The 17,313-nt window shown below is 48.8% G+C and overlaps 1 protein-coding gene across 2 annotated transcripts in view; it reads right to left on the bottom strand.

Annotated features, from left to right (window-relative positions):
• The window catches only part of NINJ2 (ninjurin 2), a 76,600-nt gene that overhangs the window by 33,126 nt on the left and 26,161 nt on the right, over positions 1-17,313 (bottom strand). Inside the window, exon 1 of one of the 2 annotated variants that reach the window (XM_025851995.2) lies at positions 1,853-2,229. The exons of the other annotated variant lie outside the window; for it this stretch is intronic. Coding sequence (XP_025707780.1) covers positions 1,853-1,948 — 96 coding nt within the window. The 5' untranslated portion in view covers positions 1,949-2,229. Of the gene's footprint in view, positions 1-1,852; positions 2,230-17,313 lie in introns of those variants that run through there. 2 annotated transcript variants of the gene reach the window in all.

Raw genomic sequence — 17,313 nt, 5'->3', positions numbered from 1 at the left:
AGGAAGGGAAGGAGGGAGAATGAAGCAATGAAGTGCGTGCCAGGATACCTTTGCTACGCAAGGAGTTAGAACCAACAGCATCAATATCACATGGGAGCTTGTTAGAAATGCAGAATCTCAGGCCGTCTCCCAGACCTACTCAACAGAATCACATTAGAACAAGATTCTCTCTGAACATTAAAGTCTGAGAAGCACTGTCCTAATATACCTACCTCACAAGGTTGAGTACTGGGCATATTGGAGGTAATATGTAGAATTATGGTAATATTCTACTGGGCATAGTAGAGGTAATATGTAGAATACCTGACCATGTAGTAGGTACTCTGTAAGGTATTGAATATGAAGAAGAAGAAGAAGGAGGAGGAGGAGGAGGAGGGGGAGGAGAGGAAGAAGAAGAAGAAGAAGAAGAAGGAACTAGAAACACTCAGGAGTGACAGTCCCAGTCCCTGCGTCCATGGTAAATGGTGGTTCTGAACCAAATTACAAAAACAGGCACACAACAGAAAAGGCAAAAGTACGTTTCTACCAGGAAACAATTTTCAGCTCTCTTCAGGGAACCTGTCAGGTTAGTCAGTCCAGGTGTCAACATGGGAAACCAGTAAGAAAAAACCAAAAGAAAAAATCAAGTGTGGCAATTGGCTGGGAGTGAGTGACAGACACTCATCATCTGGGTGACATTTGGCAGGGGAAATGCTGAGCTAACGTTGCCTTTCTCAGCAGGGCAAGCGTTCTGCCCCAGCACTCAGGAAGTAGGTCAGGAGGAAATATCCTAAGTGAGCAGCACTGAATTGCTTTTTCAGGCAGAAATCTGTGGCTCGTAGGACTGGGGGAGGATGGGGAATGGGAATGACAGGAGGTTGGGGGGCCCACTGCGGGGGTAAGGGTAGGAAATTGCATCCCATTCTTGGCAGGAGCAAGACTGCCTCTCATATAGTTTTCCTGGCTCCAGTCCTTTGGCATTCAGCCACCTTCTCTGTGCTGGGGCGGGGGGGGGGGTTCCAGTGACTTTCTAATGCTGAGCAAATCTCAGTGAAGCCTGGGATTGGAGAGATTTGAAGGGAAGGAGATGTGCTTGCAGAAAACCCGTGTCCTAACTCAGCCGTCAGTGTGCTGTGGATAGAGCGTGATGACCCCAGATCCACACCTCCCCAAGAGTTCTTACTGATCATTGAGTCCTAATTGCCCACCAACTGAATGGCACCGAACTCAATCCTTGAGAGTCCTTACCGCAGAAGCACCCTCAGCCCTCAAAGAAATTACACAGTAGGGTGTCCAGTCCTTTAAAACATCTACGGGAATCTTATCCTATTCAGAAATAGCAAACTCCACCATCATCAAATGGCTGTCTTTGTGAAGGCTGAGTGTAGGCACCGCCTTTGCAGCCACCATCTCAGTGACAAAAGCCTAACATTTCCCATGAAAAGCAGCGATAACGCACTTACTATGTGCCAGACACTTTTCTAAGCACTCTACGTATTTTAATTCATTTGATCCTCAACACAACCTTGCGAGCTTAAATACAATGTCAGCCCCCATTGTACAGATGAGAAAGCTGAGGCAGAAAGAGAGTAAATGAGGTCACGTAGTAAATGGCAGAATTGGGATTCAAACCCAAGGCCGTCCCGCTCCAGGGCCCCTGTTCTTTAACCATGCGTCGTACTTAGACCAACCATGGGCGCAGGTGTCTGCAACAGCTCTCCTGCAAACTGAACCCACCTCCCCCTTAAACAAGCGATCTGATTTTAGCCAGATAACTCAGAGCAACACAGTGAGGGGCAAGAGCAGAGGTGTCAGAGGTCAAAGATCTGTATTCTACTCCTGGCACTGCCATTTCAAAAGGAAGAACACTTACGTTGATTGAATGCTCAACACAGGTCAGGTACTGGGTGCCTTCCATGTTTGATCTTCCCGTCGCTGTCCCTCCTTGGATGTCGGTTTCCTTACACATCAGGTGGAACAGGTGACTTCAGTGATTGGGTCTAGACAATACTCACTGGAGATGTACTAGGTGCACAAAGCGCTATGCCAGGTGCTGAAGGGCACAGACAAATGAAGTAGAGACCTTAAACGGGCCAATTCCCTTTCATTTTAGAATTCCTTTGGAGTTGAGCAAGGCCATCATTACCCCCTTTTTTTTTTTAAATGGGGGAAATGATATTTGAACACTCAGTTCAGTTGTAGCCAAACAGAGTGTGACCGCAGGGCGACTCTTAGCTCGGGGCCCTCTCTGCTCCCGACCCTCCCACTTCATCCTGACATCACTGTGACTAAAAGCTACAAAGTCCTCTTTGAGTTCCTCACTTCCCCCAGTCATTTTGTACCTCCATTCTGCCTTCCCCATCCTGACAAGCGCAGACACACGCGCGCGCGCCCACACACACAAGGCTGGACCCCCGAAAGACGCAGGGTCAATGCTATCCAGTAGCTGACCATCAGCCCCCCTCTGGCAGCCCTCCTTTCTCGTGCAGAGCCCAAAGCACAGAGCTGAGAGGGTGAGTGCACAGTCAGCAAAGCCGCAGCTACCATATGCATCATGACTCATGAGCCCATCCGCTGACTCGGAACTGAAGCCTCTTGCCCCGTCAAGTAATTATGGTGCGCAGGAAGTCCTCAGCTAAAGATAAGGTCAGTCTGGTGGCTGAGAGGAAGGGGCTAGTGAGCGCAAGCTTCTGTTAAACACACCTTCCCCTGCCCCGGGCTCTCCTGCGGCAGCCAGCACAGCGCACTGCAAGCAGTAGGTGCCCAGTGCAGCATTACTGGTGGATTAGCTGTTCTGAACTGCTCCGCCCAGCACAGCTGCAGGATGGGGTTGCTAGGCAGGAGCATAATATGTGGGTCTAGTGCCTAAAGGAAATGATTTCAACTCCCTCTTGTTTAGCACGGCTGAGCTATGACCAGGAGAACCGCAGCACTGAAGATGTGTGCTCTTTAAAGAACGCCGTGTTATACAATTCACTTCCGCAATCTGTCCCAAGAACTTCCGTTTCTATCCCCTAAGTTAGGAGAGAGGAAGAGGCACATCATCTTCAAGCTTTCTCGAAGTGGCGTAAGAGTGCAAAGGGCTTTAGACATCTATTAGTCTAAACTCGTCCTGTTGCATCCTCCTCTCCATTCCCGTGTCCATGCTTCCATGCCTGCCATATCTCTTCCCGGGCAAGAACCTCCTCCCAGGCCAGAGTCAGGAGGGACAAAAACTTCCGTGAACTTCCAGGAACCAAGGCCACTGTTTGTTGTAGGAGGTCATCCCCCAATATATATTTGACCTTCTTACAGAGTGGTAGGATTTTTGACCAGGCACATGAACACCTAGCTAAAGCCAACCTTCCCCAATCTCTCTTGCAGTTATGTCCACGTGATCAAGTTCTAGCTAATAGGAATCTTCAAGAGGGGCATCAGGGTGGTTCAGTTGGCTAAGCGTCTGACTCTTGATTTCAGCTCAGGTCATGATCTTTCAGGGTCATGAGATGGAGCCCCGAGTTGGGCTCTGCACTCAGCCAGGAGTTTGCTTGAGATTCTCTCTCCCTCTCCCTCTGCCCTCTACCCAATAAATAAATAAGTAAATAAATAAATAAAGTCTTAAAAAAAATAAGTTAGCGGGAACAATCATGAACTTAAAAGGAAGGACAGTCCAGTTGGACTGGACATTACGGTGAGCCATCCTCAACAGTGTGCATAAGACGAATATCCTAAGAGTATAGTAACAAGTTAGAAGGAGCCTGGGTTTCTAACATTGGGGAGCCACCATATTATCCCTGCAGTGTTTGCACTCAGACTGTTACCCACAGGAGAGAAATAAACTTCCATCTTGTCTAAGCCCTTATTATCTCGGGTCTTGACGGAGCTGCCAAACTTGTGTCCTTACTAAAACAACACCCTTCGGGATACAAGGGCAGTCACAACCTCCCCTTCTCTGAGATTCCCCCACTCTACTCACCCAGGAGCAGCCTAGTGAGTTCTATTTATGAAAGCTTATCATGGTGATCTATGAATGCCTGGCTCATCTGGCTGTTGGCTGAGTGGACCAGGCATAGGCATCCCATCCAAGCAGGGCCAATCAGATTCTGTCTCCCGTAAAATTGCAAATGAGATTCACTATTGCTATCCAACCACTGATGATGACATGAACTAAGACACACAAGGAGAAGCAGAAATGAAAGGCCAGTCATCCTTGGAAAGGCAGAGTGAAAGAAGCTGCCTAGGTTGGGGTACTGGCTTCCTAGTTTCTGGTTCCAGGCCTTTGTATGGCCTCCCTGATCATTTTCCCCATGGTTCCTAGGAAAGACTCTGACATCTTATAATAAATTCTCCCTTTTGGTCTTAGATACTTTAGGTTCATTTCTGTTACCTCTAACCAAAAGTGTCTAAGTGTCTTTGGATCCTTGTAAAGACCTATGTATCCTTGCAAGCCAGGGAGCCCACGCCTCTGCGGCCCACTCCATGACATACTGGATCCTTTAATCATTATAATAAATGGGTCTGAGGTGAAATAAATGGATGGATAGATCAATTGCCTGGTTGATAGGTTAGCAGGTCAATCCATGGACTTTCCAAGGGACGCTAAGCAGGCCTCGTGGAATCACCGAATTAGGAGTGAAAGGGGCCAAAAGCATCAAGCAAAGTGTGGCTATGGAAGTTTAGTGGCAGGGCCTGGACTGGAACCCTGCCTGGCCCTGGACCCCCCAGGCTTATTCCACCTCCCCTGCCATCAGGCTGATTGATTTGGGGGGTGCTCTGACACACCAGAAATAGCTCCCGCATGCTGATGAGCAAACTCCCTAAGACAGCTGTGTCCGAACTGCCCTTTCTGTGGCTCCTAAGGAAAAATGCAAAATGATCCTCTTCTCTTTTTTCTGGGTCATTCTTTCTAATTCTAAATCTCACTGTGGATTTTAAAGAATAAACATCTTCTCATCCATGGAAGGAGTAACGAGCGTACCCCTACCGCGTACCCAGGACTTGTGCACGGCACGTTATTGCTATTCCGTTTAAACCCTATAAGAAGCCATTTTCCAGGAGACGGAAGTGAAGTTGAGAAGGAATAAGCAACTTGCCCAAGACACACAGCTGGTAGGAATGGTACTAGGGAAGGAATCCTGGCTGGGCTGGCTCGAAACCCTGTGTCTTTGACACGATGTCACACTGCCTCCTGAAGTTCCATCTTTAGCAGTCCTTTCGGCCTTTACTTTCCAGCTTTCTCCATGGGCACCTGCTCAGCAGGGCTTGATTTAGGTCAGTGGGTGTGGGGCTGTGAGCCCCAGGCCTAGTGGGGGAGGGGCGGCGTGCCGGGTGAGACCTGTGGGGCCATGGGAGGCTCAGCAGATGGCACTCCTCTCACAGGGTGGCCTCTCTTTCCCCCTCTGGGGCCTGTCCTCCCTCACTGCTGGCCTCCGTCTGTTTCCCACTTGCCTCAGGCTTGTGTTTCCCTTCTCCATCCCTAGGCAGTCTTTAGTGCCTGGGCACTGAGGCGACCCCAGCCTCCCCTCTTACCCTCCACAAAGGGAGGTCTTGGGTACTCCTGTGTGCTCCCTTCTGCAGAGAATTCATCTAGGCAGCTCATTCTTTTTCTCCTCAGAGAAGGAAACAAAGGCCTCACACCTTCGGGCTCAGCCTGCCTGCCTTTCAAGCTGTGTTTGCACCCAGAGCCGAGTCTCTAGCTCAGGTTCCCAGAGGTCTGAGGGCAGGACTATGTCTTCACATGCCAGGTGGCATGCGTTGTCAGCATTGTCAGCACCCTCTAGAAAACAAACAGCTGTCGTGCAAAGACGAGGAAGCTGCCAGGCCTGGGGAAGCTGCGGATGACGTCCGTAAGCCTGAGGTGTCGACCTCCGCCATCTAGCACACAAACTCAAGTCCCTGACAGCGCCCAGAGGCCCTGCCGGAACTCCAGAAAGATTCCGCACTTCCACGGTCTCTCTGAGGAATCGAGGGTGAATTCAACATGTGAATGTGTACAAGGGTGCGTGCAGGGAAACCTCTGGTTTGTTGGGGATTGTAGGAACAATAATCTATAGTTATCTCTCACTTCCGGTAAATGAGTGATTCTCAGAGGAAAAGTGCAGGCCCCACTAGGAAGTTTCATCAAATCTCGGGGACCAGAGTAATCAATGAGAACATTTTACATTTATCCAAAGGAGCATGATTTTTTAAAAGGACAGACTCCGCCCATACAAAAGACATACTGCTTGCCATTCTTTTCTCTGCTTGAAGAAATTCTACTTACTCTTTAAAGCCCTGGGCAGCCTTCCTCAGCCCCATAGGCTAAATTGATCGCTCTTTCTCAGTTCTCCCAAAGCATTTGGTTCATCCCACTAGTACAGCGTGTACCATGGGCTATTACCGAGGGCTACGTGAGAGACTGTCACCCCAGGGGTGCGTGCTCCCCTGCGAGCACGGGAAATGTGCCTCACATGACTTCCTGTACCCATTTCAGGGTCGAATGACAGGCGAGAGAAGATCCTGTTGACTGGCAGAGAGGTGGTGCTGGTGTAGGAAGCATGTGGGAAGAAAGGACAGAAGAGAAAAGTGAGGAATATTCTCTGAGAGGGTCTATGTTACAGGGGATTTTTATCTACTCTGAAGGGCTTCAGAGAGGAGGACTTTAAATGGGCTAAAGGTCAATTGGTTAGAAAGAACTAGTGAGAATTTGTTGGGGGCAGAGGAAGTTCCTGGGAAGGTAAAGGACTGGTTCAAGGAAATTTCTTTCCTTTTTTCTTAAGATTTTATTTACTTATTTGAAGGAGGTGGAGAGAGAGAGAACAAGCAGGGGGAAGTACAGAGGGAGAGGGAGAAGCAGGCTCCTCGCTGAGCAGGGAGCCCGAAGCGGGACTCAATCCCAGGACCCTGGGAGCATGACCGAAGCCGAAGGCAGACGCTAAACTGACTGAGCCATGCAGGTGCTCCTGGAAATTTCTGAGGGTGGGAAACCAAGACCACCCTGCTTTTCTGATTGGTTGCCTGGCCTAGGTTGAAGACAAAGGCCTACAGACAAAAAGCTGCAAGAGCAGACGTGGACCTCACCAGGAATGGAAGTTAGAGGAGGAAAGGGAACGAAGCAATGGTAATAACCTGGTTATTGGGATTAGCTGTCAACCTGCATGGAGTAACCAGACTGTGTACCTATAAATTACTCAGCGCTCTATGGTTTATCCCTCAAGATTTTTTGCATTGTGCTGAGGGTGATAGGAGCCTAAGGTTTTCAAGGGATGGAAGGCCAGAAAACATCTGTGTGTCATTACAGTGAAACGTGATCGCTCCAGGCCCAGGGACAATGACAAGGACGGTGTTAGGGGTTTTCATCAGGAAAGGCACTCCCACCCCCTCTCCAAATAGGCAGGAGGCCAAGATACCAAGAGCAGGGACTTATGAAGGGGGTCTATCTACCAACTCATAAATTAGAAGCCAGACTTCTGTGTGGTACAAGGAAACTGCATAGCAATCTCCTTTCTCATACCTTTAAGCTTTGTCCAAAATGGAACACTCTTCCATACGGCAGCCCTTAGGTGACCCGATTCTGGAGACAAGAGTCCCCAGTTATGCCGGTAAAGGATTACTAACCCTTACTTTACCTTCCAGAATAAATGCTGCAAGTGTCTGGCACACACGATGCAGAAATTGGCCGCATTTCATTACAAGGCTGTAGTCACCCACTGCTGTTGGGCGGTGCCCCCTGCCCTCACGTCAGCAAGGTTGTCGTAGTGGAGACCGGTGCCAACTAAGAGCACATGGGCAGAAAGACACCAGGGGAGAGCATGCAGCAGCTGGAGCACGGTGTGTCTGGCTGAGGCTTTGCAGGCTTCTTGTCTCCGATGAAACCTCTGGCCCTGGGTTGAGACACACTCTTGCAGATGCCTGCCTCTCTGCATCTACCTCCTTTGGCCTCCCAGACCTGTCTCCACAATAGCTGATGAGGCAAGTGTCCCGGCCAAAGCACCATTTCCCTCCCTTTCTTCCTGGGCTTGTAATTAAGGGGTGTCTGTGAGGTTCTCAAGCTCCTTGGGATAAAAGGAACTGTCTGGCTCCTGTGCTTTTTCTCACGGTTCCCTGAGCTCTCCAAGGTGGTTATTGCCGGTGGAGGCTCACACGGCCAGCTGAGCGAGGTGGCTCCCACCCCAGAGCCCTCAGCCAGGCTCACAGGGTGCCCTGGTCCCTGGGCACCCCCGGCCCCGCAGCGTCCGTGTGTTTTCTGTTCTCTGCTCCTTCCCCAGGATGTTCTGATTTCCTCACCTCAGCTCTCTTTGTATAGCCACAGAGGTTAGGCAATGACTGTGGGGCAGCAGGCCCAGGGCCCAGCTTCTCAGGAAAGGGTTGCTCCTTCACAAGGTGGTCTGAAGTCACGTGGTCTCCAGAGCTTCCCCTCCCTGGCACTCTGGTCACTCTTTCTCCGGGCATTGCTGTTCAGAGGTCTCATACACCCCTGTCCACACCCGGCACCCCGGTAGAGACAGTGTCATGCTCTGGTCAGGGGTGCAGACTCCGGGGTCACCCTCCATGTGCATGAATCCTGGACCTGCCACTGGCTTGCTGTGTGACCTTGACCTTCATCCCATATAAAATGAGGCTCAGAATAGTTCCTCCCCTATAGAGGTGATGTGAGGATCAAATGAGAGAATTTATTCAAAGTGCCTCGGCTTTGGTAAGTGCGAACCAAGTGGTGTCCTTTTCTGAGAAACATTGTCCACAATGGCCCTGGATTCTGATCTGTAAGCCTTCCTTGGATAGCCCAAATGAATGGCTTTTCCTGCCTGACCCAGTGCCTTTCCTGCTTCAGGGTAGCTGCACTTTCTGACCGAGCCCAGGGGACAGACTACAAAGTGACAGGAGAGGTGTCTGAGGCGCAACGGATTGACTTCTCCAGACAAGACCATGCCATGGGTACAAAGCTCTCGTTTCACCTTCTTAAGGATTGCCTTGTTTTCCTGTGCCCAGTTGAAGGATGATGATCGAATTGAACTTGGGTACCATTTTCAAAGCCTCTCCTTTCTGGAGAGAAGAATTACACTCTGCCACTTTCTACCAGGAGCCTCAGACCACGGCAGGGCATGACCTACATGAATCAGAGAGGTGGGACGTGTGGGAGAGATTACAGCCTGCGTCTCCCTCCCACTGCGCGCTTTCATCACTACCCTTCCCAAGGGGGAGGCCCTGGGGCTGCAGGAAGGGAGCTTGGGTCTCAAGAGGGTTCTCTCATCCTGCCTAGCTCTGAGCAAGAGCTGTGGCATGTAAAGGGAATGGAACCAAACACGGGGAGCTCTTTACTCCTTTTTCTACCTCCTTTCCCACCCCCTGTCTCCCCCACAAAAATTATCAAAGAACAAAGCAGGCTGGAAATCACCCAATATCCTCTGCCCTCACGATCTCCTCTGCTTTCTCTCGGGCTCTTGCTTGAGGGAAGGAATCAAATGAGTTCTGTTGTGTTCCTTTGCAAAGCACCAAGCAAGCTCTTGGTTCAAAATCTCCAGGGGCAGATTTACATATTATTTGCATATATTAGAGATTGTTCCTTCAAATGTTCACACTGAGTCCTATCATGATAAGGTAAACATCCTTAAGCAGGTCTGCATTTGCTCCTGGCTTCTAGGTCCCTGTGGTTTCTCTGCAGGACACAGTACATTCATTCTCAGCTTTATCATTCTTGTTGGATAATTTAGGTAGATCATCCCATTTACCTGGTCTGCAAAATGGGAATAATAATCCCTGTCTTTTACATGGGGTTGTATGGGGGCGCCTGGCTGGCTCAGTCAGTGGATCATGCAGACCCTTGATCTTGGGGTTGTGAGTTTGAGCTGCACATTAGGTGTATTGATTACTTAAAAGTAAAATCTTAAAAAAAAAAGAGAGCAATTGTTGGGGCGCCTGGGTGGTTCAGTCAGTTGGGCATCCAACGCTTGATTTTGGCTCAGGTCATGATCTCAGGGTCCTGGGATCGAGCCCCACATCAGGCTCTGTGCTCAGTGTGGAGTTGGCTTCTCCTCCCTCTGCCACTGCTCCTGCTCTCCGTCTCTCTCTCTCAAATAAATGATTAAAATCTTTTAAAAAAAGATCATAGATATAAAACCATTTCATAAACTGTAAAGAACAGGTAAAAATCTCAGATATTATTATTGTCATTAAAATTATTCAGTGAAAAATGGTACGCTGGTAATCTGAAAGGGACAAAGCATTTCCTAAGGTAAGTAGGGGAGACTAGCATTTCTTGATTTAATGTCAAACTGCATAAAAGACCCCTCTGTGCCCTTCTGCATTTTGCCAGGACGCTGGATGGCAGGAGCCCTGTGCTGTCGATAGGACTCTCCCAACCTATAGGAACTCCAAGCTGGGCAAGGCCAAGGTGCAGCCCTGACCACAGTGTGGTTCAAAATCCTGTGGGAAGTCAGTGGCACGGTGGGGGTGGGGTGGAGGCAGGGAAAGCGTTGAGAATGCTGTGCTGTTTTGGTGCAGGAAGGGATTCAGTGATCAATGCCCAGCCCCGTTCCGCATTTTACAGATAAAGACACTGAGGTTCAGAGAGGGGTGTTGCTGGCTCAAGGCTCCCAGCAGGCTTCAGTGAGCAGTCCTGGCTGACCCATTGTCTCTTGCTCCAGAACTTCTGTCTCCGTCTGCAGAGGAAAAGAGGCTCTCGGCCTCCCAGAATAGCGAAAGGCAAACACACTTGGTTGAGAAGAGCCCTTCAGAAAGAGACACTAGTGGAGAAGAAAACTCACACACCTTTCTCTGAACCTTGGCTTTAACCCACTGTCTGGACACAGGTGGTTTTAAAAGTCCGAGCTGCCAAGGCCTTGAATGGCCTCTTAGAACTCGATGAGAGCCCTGCTCAGGGGCAGAAAAACTGGTCTCACATCTTCCAGGCCCAGCCACTTGGGTACCACAGACAAAAGATTCTCAGAAAGGTCAAGGCTTCTTTCTGACAAGGCAGGAAAAACAAATCCCAGCACTTTCAAAGGTCATGAGCCTCAAGGGAATTAGGTAAGGGGTGGGGAGCCAGCAATGTCTCTGGAGGGGAGAAGTAACCAGCATGAATGGTCCAGGAGGGAGGAAGTTTGTTCTCAGGACCATTGCATTCAGTTTAGTAAGTACTAACTAGCAGTCTGCAGTGTGCTGGGTGCTCGGGGCAGGGGACCCAGAATACATTTGGCCCCTGCTTTCAAGGAGCTTGCTGGGGGAATAAGGCTCTCACATGGGTCAAAAGAGACAAAAGGCAGAAGCTGTGTTTAGGCCAAAGAGAAAATACTCCAGAAAGAATGAGACAAATCAGGAGCACCTGGGTGGCTCAGTTGTTAAGTGTCTGCCTTCGGCTCAGGTCATGATCCCAGGGTCCTGGGTTCGAGCCCCGCATCGGGCTCCCCGCTCAGCGGGAAGCCTGCTTCTCCCTCTCCCACTCCCCCTGCTTGTGTTCCCTCTCTCGCTGTGTCTCTCTCTGTTGAATAAATGAAATCTTTGGGGGAAAAAAAAAAGAATGAGACAAATCAGCGTGGATTCATATAGTTCTGAAGAGCTTCATGGAGTAGGGAAATAAATCTTTGTGTAAGCCTAGAAGCTTTAGTTGGTGAGTGAACGGGGAGGGAGCATTTCAGGGTGGAGCACAGCCTGGACAGAGGCGGGAATGAGCACAGGAACTCACCTTTTCTGACCTCCTCTGTGCATGAGCTGTGAGCTAGAATCGGAATTTTATTTTATTTATTTATTTTTTAAGATTTTATTTTTTATTTATTTGTTTGAGAGAGAGCGAAAGAGAGTGAGAAACAGTATGAGAGGGGAGAGGGTCAGAGGGAGAAGCAGGCTCCCCGCTGAGCAGGGAGCCCAATGTGGGACTCGATCCCAGGACTCCAGGATCATGACCTGAGCCGAAGGCAGTCGCTTAACCAACTGAGCCACCCAGGCGCCCTAGAATTGGAATTTTAAAGATTAAGTGCCTCTGTCCTCACGGATGAGCATTGTTTGTGGAGTCCGCCTGGGTCCCTGGAAGATGTGGCAAATAGGTTTCCAGTCTCTTGGAAGAGAAGGGCCTCCACATTACTGGTGAACTCTGGCTGGCTTTAGAATGATTCCTTGAGTAAAGGGGTGGCAAAATCATTTAGTCCTAACGAGGACCCAAGAATCCCGGGCCCAGTCAGCCTTGCATAACAGAGTACTGCATAGAGGTTACCCCTGTAGGCTCCGGCTTTAGGCTTGGCACTGAAGCCCGTCCCCAAAGCCCTTAGTAAGTGTGTGGTATTGCCATTAATCTCTCCAAGCCTCAGTCTCCTCATCTGTAAAATGAGGATGAGAATAATACAGGGGTGTGGTAAGGATCACGTGAGGTGGGGCTTAGCCCCTGGCCGGCCCCTCCGCCCATGGCTGCCATTGTGTTCTGGGTTGTTGCCAAGGCCTGGTGCGGCTTGGTTGACTCTCTTGTCTGATGGTGTCCCAGGTCTGGTAATCTGAAGGGATTGTGGAGAATCTGATTGCTTGTCAAATTGCATAAAAGGGCCCATCCTGCAGTTTGCTCGGGTGCTGGATGGCAACAACAAGGTCCTGTCAGAGGGCCAGAGTCCTTTCTTCCCTCAGGTGCCCTTCAGAGAGGTGGCCCTCTCAGTGAGGGGAGGTGTGGGAGGTGTGGGTGTGGGAGAGGAAAGTTCCAGGGCCAGTGGGAGACTGGAGGCTCTGAGGGCATTCTGCGGCCGCACAGGAGTCCTGCAAAGAGCCTCGGAGACAGTAAGGAAGCCCACCGGGTTCTGGAAGGTGCTCCACCCACCTCGCTAGGAGACTCATGTTTCTAGACCACAGTCTCCTCATCTATAAAGTGAAGACCTTAAATTAGGCCGGTGACTCACACTTTGTGGGAAGAGGAGAAGGTCCTCAGTTACAGTATGGGGTTCCTGAATCCAGAGGCTCACCGATCATTGCCTATGGACGCAATAAATAATTCATCTCGCATGTAGGTGCTGAGCTACTTTTCAAATACACAGAGATGCTGCTGTCATTTTTAAAAATACATATTTGAAGGAATATCGCATATACTGTTGCTTTTTATCAGCATGCAGTTTTTCATTCAGGGACCCTAAAAGTACAATTACACTTACTTGGAGGAATCCAAAAGCATTTTAGAAGTTTTGAAGAGGTACAAGCTTGACAAGTTTGGCTCCTACTGGATCAGGTGAAGGACACTCAACCTTCCCTGGACTGTGGCTCTTCATTCCAGCCTGACAAATGAAGCCTCCCCTTCTAGCCTCAATCCCCTTGAACAAATAGTAGCCACTAGAAGAGGTGCTCTTGTGACAGTGAAGACAAAATGGAAGAAAGAGGGACAGGTAAGCAAGTTGCCTCATGTAAGAGAAAGACAACCTTTATAAGAAAATCGGGGAAATCCTCAGGACTCTAGCAGCTTGAAGGGCTTTTTTACAAAAGTGACCTGTCACTTCCCTATATTTGTCACTGTTTCCCACTGCACACATGTTTGCAGCACATGGGAAGTGGGAGGAGTTGGAATGTCCTCCAAATTCCCCTGACACCCAGTTCCCACCTTTATCCTCTAGAAAAACGCTCTGTTTTGTTTTGTTTAACTTCAGGAGGTCACAGACCCTTTAAGAATGTGATAAAGGTTAAGGGCCCTCATTCGACCGGAAAAAAAGGTACCCACACCGACACGTGCATATATAATTTTTATTTCAGCAGGTTCCCCACCCCCTGAATTCACCACGGACCTCCCTGGGCATTTCTAGACTTCAGGTCAGGAAATCCTGCTCTTGTGCCGGTTGTTGTCAATGAATTTAATTTTACCTTCTCTTAGTGTTCTATAGATTGAAGCTCTAAAAGTCTCACCAGACTTTTAACGGGACCTCTGAGTGTCCCACTTCCCAGCTGCTACAGGCCCCCTAGACTTGGGAAGACAGGTTCGGAAAAAAAGCTGCATGCTCTAAGGCAGAGCATCGCAGCATCGCACATGGAGACCTCCTCTCAACGCTAGCTCCCATGGGTAGCTGGAATAAGGTGAATGGAAGCACAAAAGGGGCTTAGGAACAGAGGCCACCTAAGAGTCAAGAATCTCTCCTGACAGGACCATTTTTACAAGCATCTGTCTAGGAACTCTGGACCTGCAGACTTGTAGTCCTTGAAATGGAAAGCTGCTCTCATCTCTGGGAAGGATCTCCAGCTTCCACTCCTCCTGCCCCCTATCCACTGTTCTTCCGCCTTCTCATCCTGTGTTCAGGTGCCTTGTCTGAGGGCTCATCCTCCTGTTGAGGCCACCTGCCCAGCCTGCTTAGTCCTATGAGTCCCTGAATGAACAAGCCAAAATCAAGGAAGATTTATCCATCCACCTAGAACATCATTCTGATTCTGAAAGTCCAGTGGTTTTTTTTTTTTAAAGATTTTATTTATTTATTTGAGAGAGAGAGAATGAGAGGCAGAGAGCACGAGAGGGAAGAGGGTCAGAGGGTCAGAGGGAGAAGCAGACTCCCTGCTGAGCAGGGACCCCGATGCGGGACTCGATCCCGGGACTCCAGGATCATGACCTGAGCCGAAGGCAGTCGCTTAACCAACTGAGCCACCCAGGTGCCCAGTCCAGTGGTTTTTAACCAACTGGAGCCCAAGCTCAGTTGGCCCAAGAGCATCCATCCTTAAACCTTAGTTTGCATCTAACACTTGCTCTGGGAAGACAGAGAGGGCAGTACATCTGGGGGTGCTGGGTGGGGGTTGGGAGTGGGGAAGCAACAGGTACCACCAATGAGAGTCCGGGCTGCCAGGCTTGGCTAGGATACCACAGTGTGCACCAGGCAAGGGAGGTAAATTCTCCAAATACCAGGATGTTGGGCAATATTTCAAAGAATGAAATTCATTGCTATTACAGCCCTTCCTCTACCCACCACCCTGAACTCTATGTCCTGCCCTTTTCCTCTACAATATACTACGCAAATGATCCATTGTTCTCTATAATCTTACCCTGTTGGGTTCAATTTTATCTCGGCTTTCTAGGACTCCAAACCTCTAGCTGTCTGACTATCCTCACAGCTTGTGTAAGGGTATGAGCACTTCGAAGGAAGATGGGCAGAGGAAAGCGCTATACATCCAAATCCTTCCACTTAATTATTTTATCCTGTGATTTTGAAAATTAATTTATCCAATAAATATTTATGGACCTCTAGTTAGGTTAGGACATGGGGGATATGGGAGAATGTATTTAATTAGGATATGGAGGCTATGAGGGACCATAAAGATGTTCTAGGTACATAAAGAAGTACTAGGAGACTAGGTACTGGGATATGGGAAAATATAAGAATGAGATTTGGATTCTGCTTTCAAAGAACTTGCTGTCTAGTAGAGGAAATAAGACTCAAAAATAAGCCACAATACATGGAGGTGTGTGTGTATATATATTATATATATATATATAATATATATACATATACACAATACATGGAGGTGTATATATTAAGCCCTAGCTTAGTAACTGTCACATAGCAAGTGACATTTAAGTTGGACATTGAGGAATGGGTAAGAGTTGGAGAGACAAACTGAGGAAAAGGCGTTCTAGATAGAAGGCATGGAAAGAAACTTGGAAGCAATAGTGATGGACCTACATGCAGAATAGCAAATAGCTCTATTTGGTAAGAATATAGGGAACGGAAGTATTAAGAGCGAAGGCTAGAAAGCCCAGGATATGCTTGGCCAGTGGACGACCTTGCATGTCAGGCTTAAACATAGGTCGGGATTTTAGGGGCATCGCTAAAGCTTTCTAAGTGGAAGAGTTCATGGTGATCATAGCTGTATCTCAGAAAGATTAATTTGGGGGGTGTTTGGGTGGCTCGGTCGGTTAAGCATCCAACTCTTGATTTCAGCTCAGGTCATGATCTCAGGGTCTTGAGCCCTGCGTCGAGCCCCGCGTCGGGGTTCCGCACTGAGAGTGCAGTCTGCTTAAGATTCTCTCTCTCCCTCTCCCTCTGCCCCCACCCTTCTAAAAAAGGAAAGAAATAAAAAAAGAAAGGAAGAAAGGAAGGAAGGAAGGAAGGAAGAGAAAGAAAGGCTAATTTGGTAGTGCTGTGGAGGCTAGATAGGGGCAAAAGTGATGAAACAAAAGATTGAACGGTGGCAGTGGGAAGCATCATTCAGAGGAGGAGACTTCTGGTTAACTGAGCCCAAAGTGACCTTGATCTCTGTTTTCAACTGGCACTCACCGTCTGGAACTTTCAAGGGGAGCGGTACTGTTGTTAGTAGTTGTTAGAAGCCGACTTTGGGGTCCAACAAACCTAGGCTTGAATGATAGCTCTGTTACAAATCAACTTCTCAGAGCTTTATCCATCATACATAAAATGGGAATAATTATGTCTAGATTTGTTATAACGATTCAACATGATTACATCTGCAAAACATTATTAGCATAGCAGCAAAAGGTAAGCAATTAATAAATGCTTGATATGATAATCATTATCATATGATTCGTGTTGTAGATACGTGTGTGTGTAGAGCTAGAATCATCTCCTTCATGAGATTATTAGCTGCTGGAGGGCTGGAAACCAGTTTTGTGGTGTGCGCCCTCAGTGCTTACATAGCTTCTTCTTCTTCTTCTTCTTTTTTTTTTAAGATTTTATTCATTTATCTGACAGAGAGAGCACAGCAGGGAGAGAGCAGCAGAGGGGGAAGGAGAACAGGCTCCCCGCTGAGCAGGGAGCTGGAGGAGGGGGGATGGAGGGGGCTCTATCCCAGGACCCTGGGATCATGACCCGAGCTGAAGGCAGCCGCCTAACCGACTGAGCCACCCAGGCGCCCCTTGCATAGCTTCTTGTACTAACTAGGCCATCAGTGACTCTGAAAGAAATAGATAACATGATAGATGAGTAACTAGAACGGGAGTGAGATTTTCATTAAACATCAGAGAATCTGTCCCCTCGAATGAGGACAGATATTCTCTTGCTCCAAGCGCCCCTGCTCTCAGACCTACAATCACTCTCCCTCGGCAGATACAGTAAGAAACCCTAAGGTTGGCCAGAGGCTTGTAGATTCGAAGATGAGACGAGTTTGTCCTCAAGACAGGACATTCTTAGTTCTAGGCAATGTTGGGGACTTCCTGGTCTTGGTAAACATTAAGTGTCAACCTCTGGGCCTGTTCCTAATGGACCTACGTGCATGCTGTACAGAGGTCTTCAGATAAAGCCCACCTAGTGCCTAGCTGCCTGCCTCGCTGGCAATGTTGGTCTAGGCCCGGAAGCAGCGAGTGAGCTGAGAGTTCGGACACTGCGGATGTGGACCCTGGATTCCCCATCTCTTTGTCCGGCTCTGTTGAACTAAGAAACCTGGGGCAATGTCTTCTCTCGGCCACAGGGCCTGTTCACCGCGGCATCC

This window comes from Callorhinus ursinus, unplaced genomic scaffold, assembly GCF_003265705.2.
Source record: "Callorhinus ursinus isolate GAN/ISIS: 27379988/994484 unplaced genomic scaffold, GSC_fseal_2.0 scaffold74, whole genome shotgun sequence".
Lineage (NCBI taxonomy): Eukaryota > Metazoa > Chordata > Mammalia > Carnivora > Otariidae > Callorhinus > Callorhinus ursinus.
The sequence above is the reverse complement of the archived record's forward strand: the minus strand, read 5'-3'. Positions and strand labels throughout refer to the sequence as shown.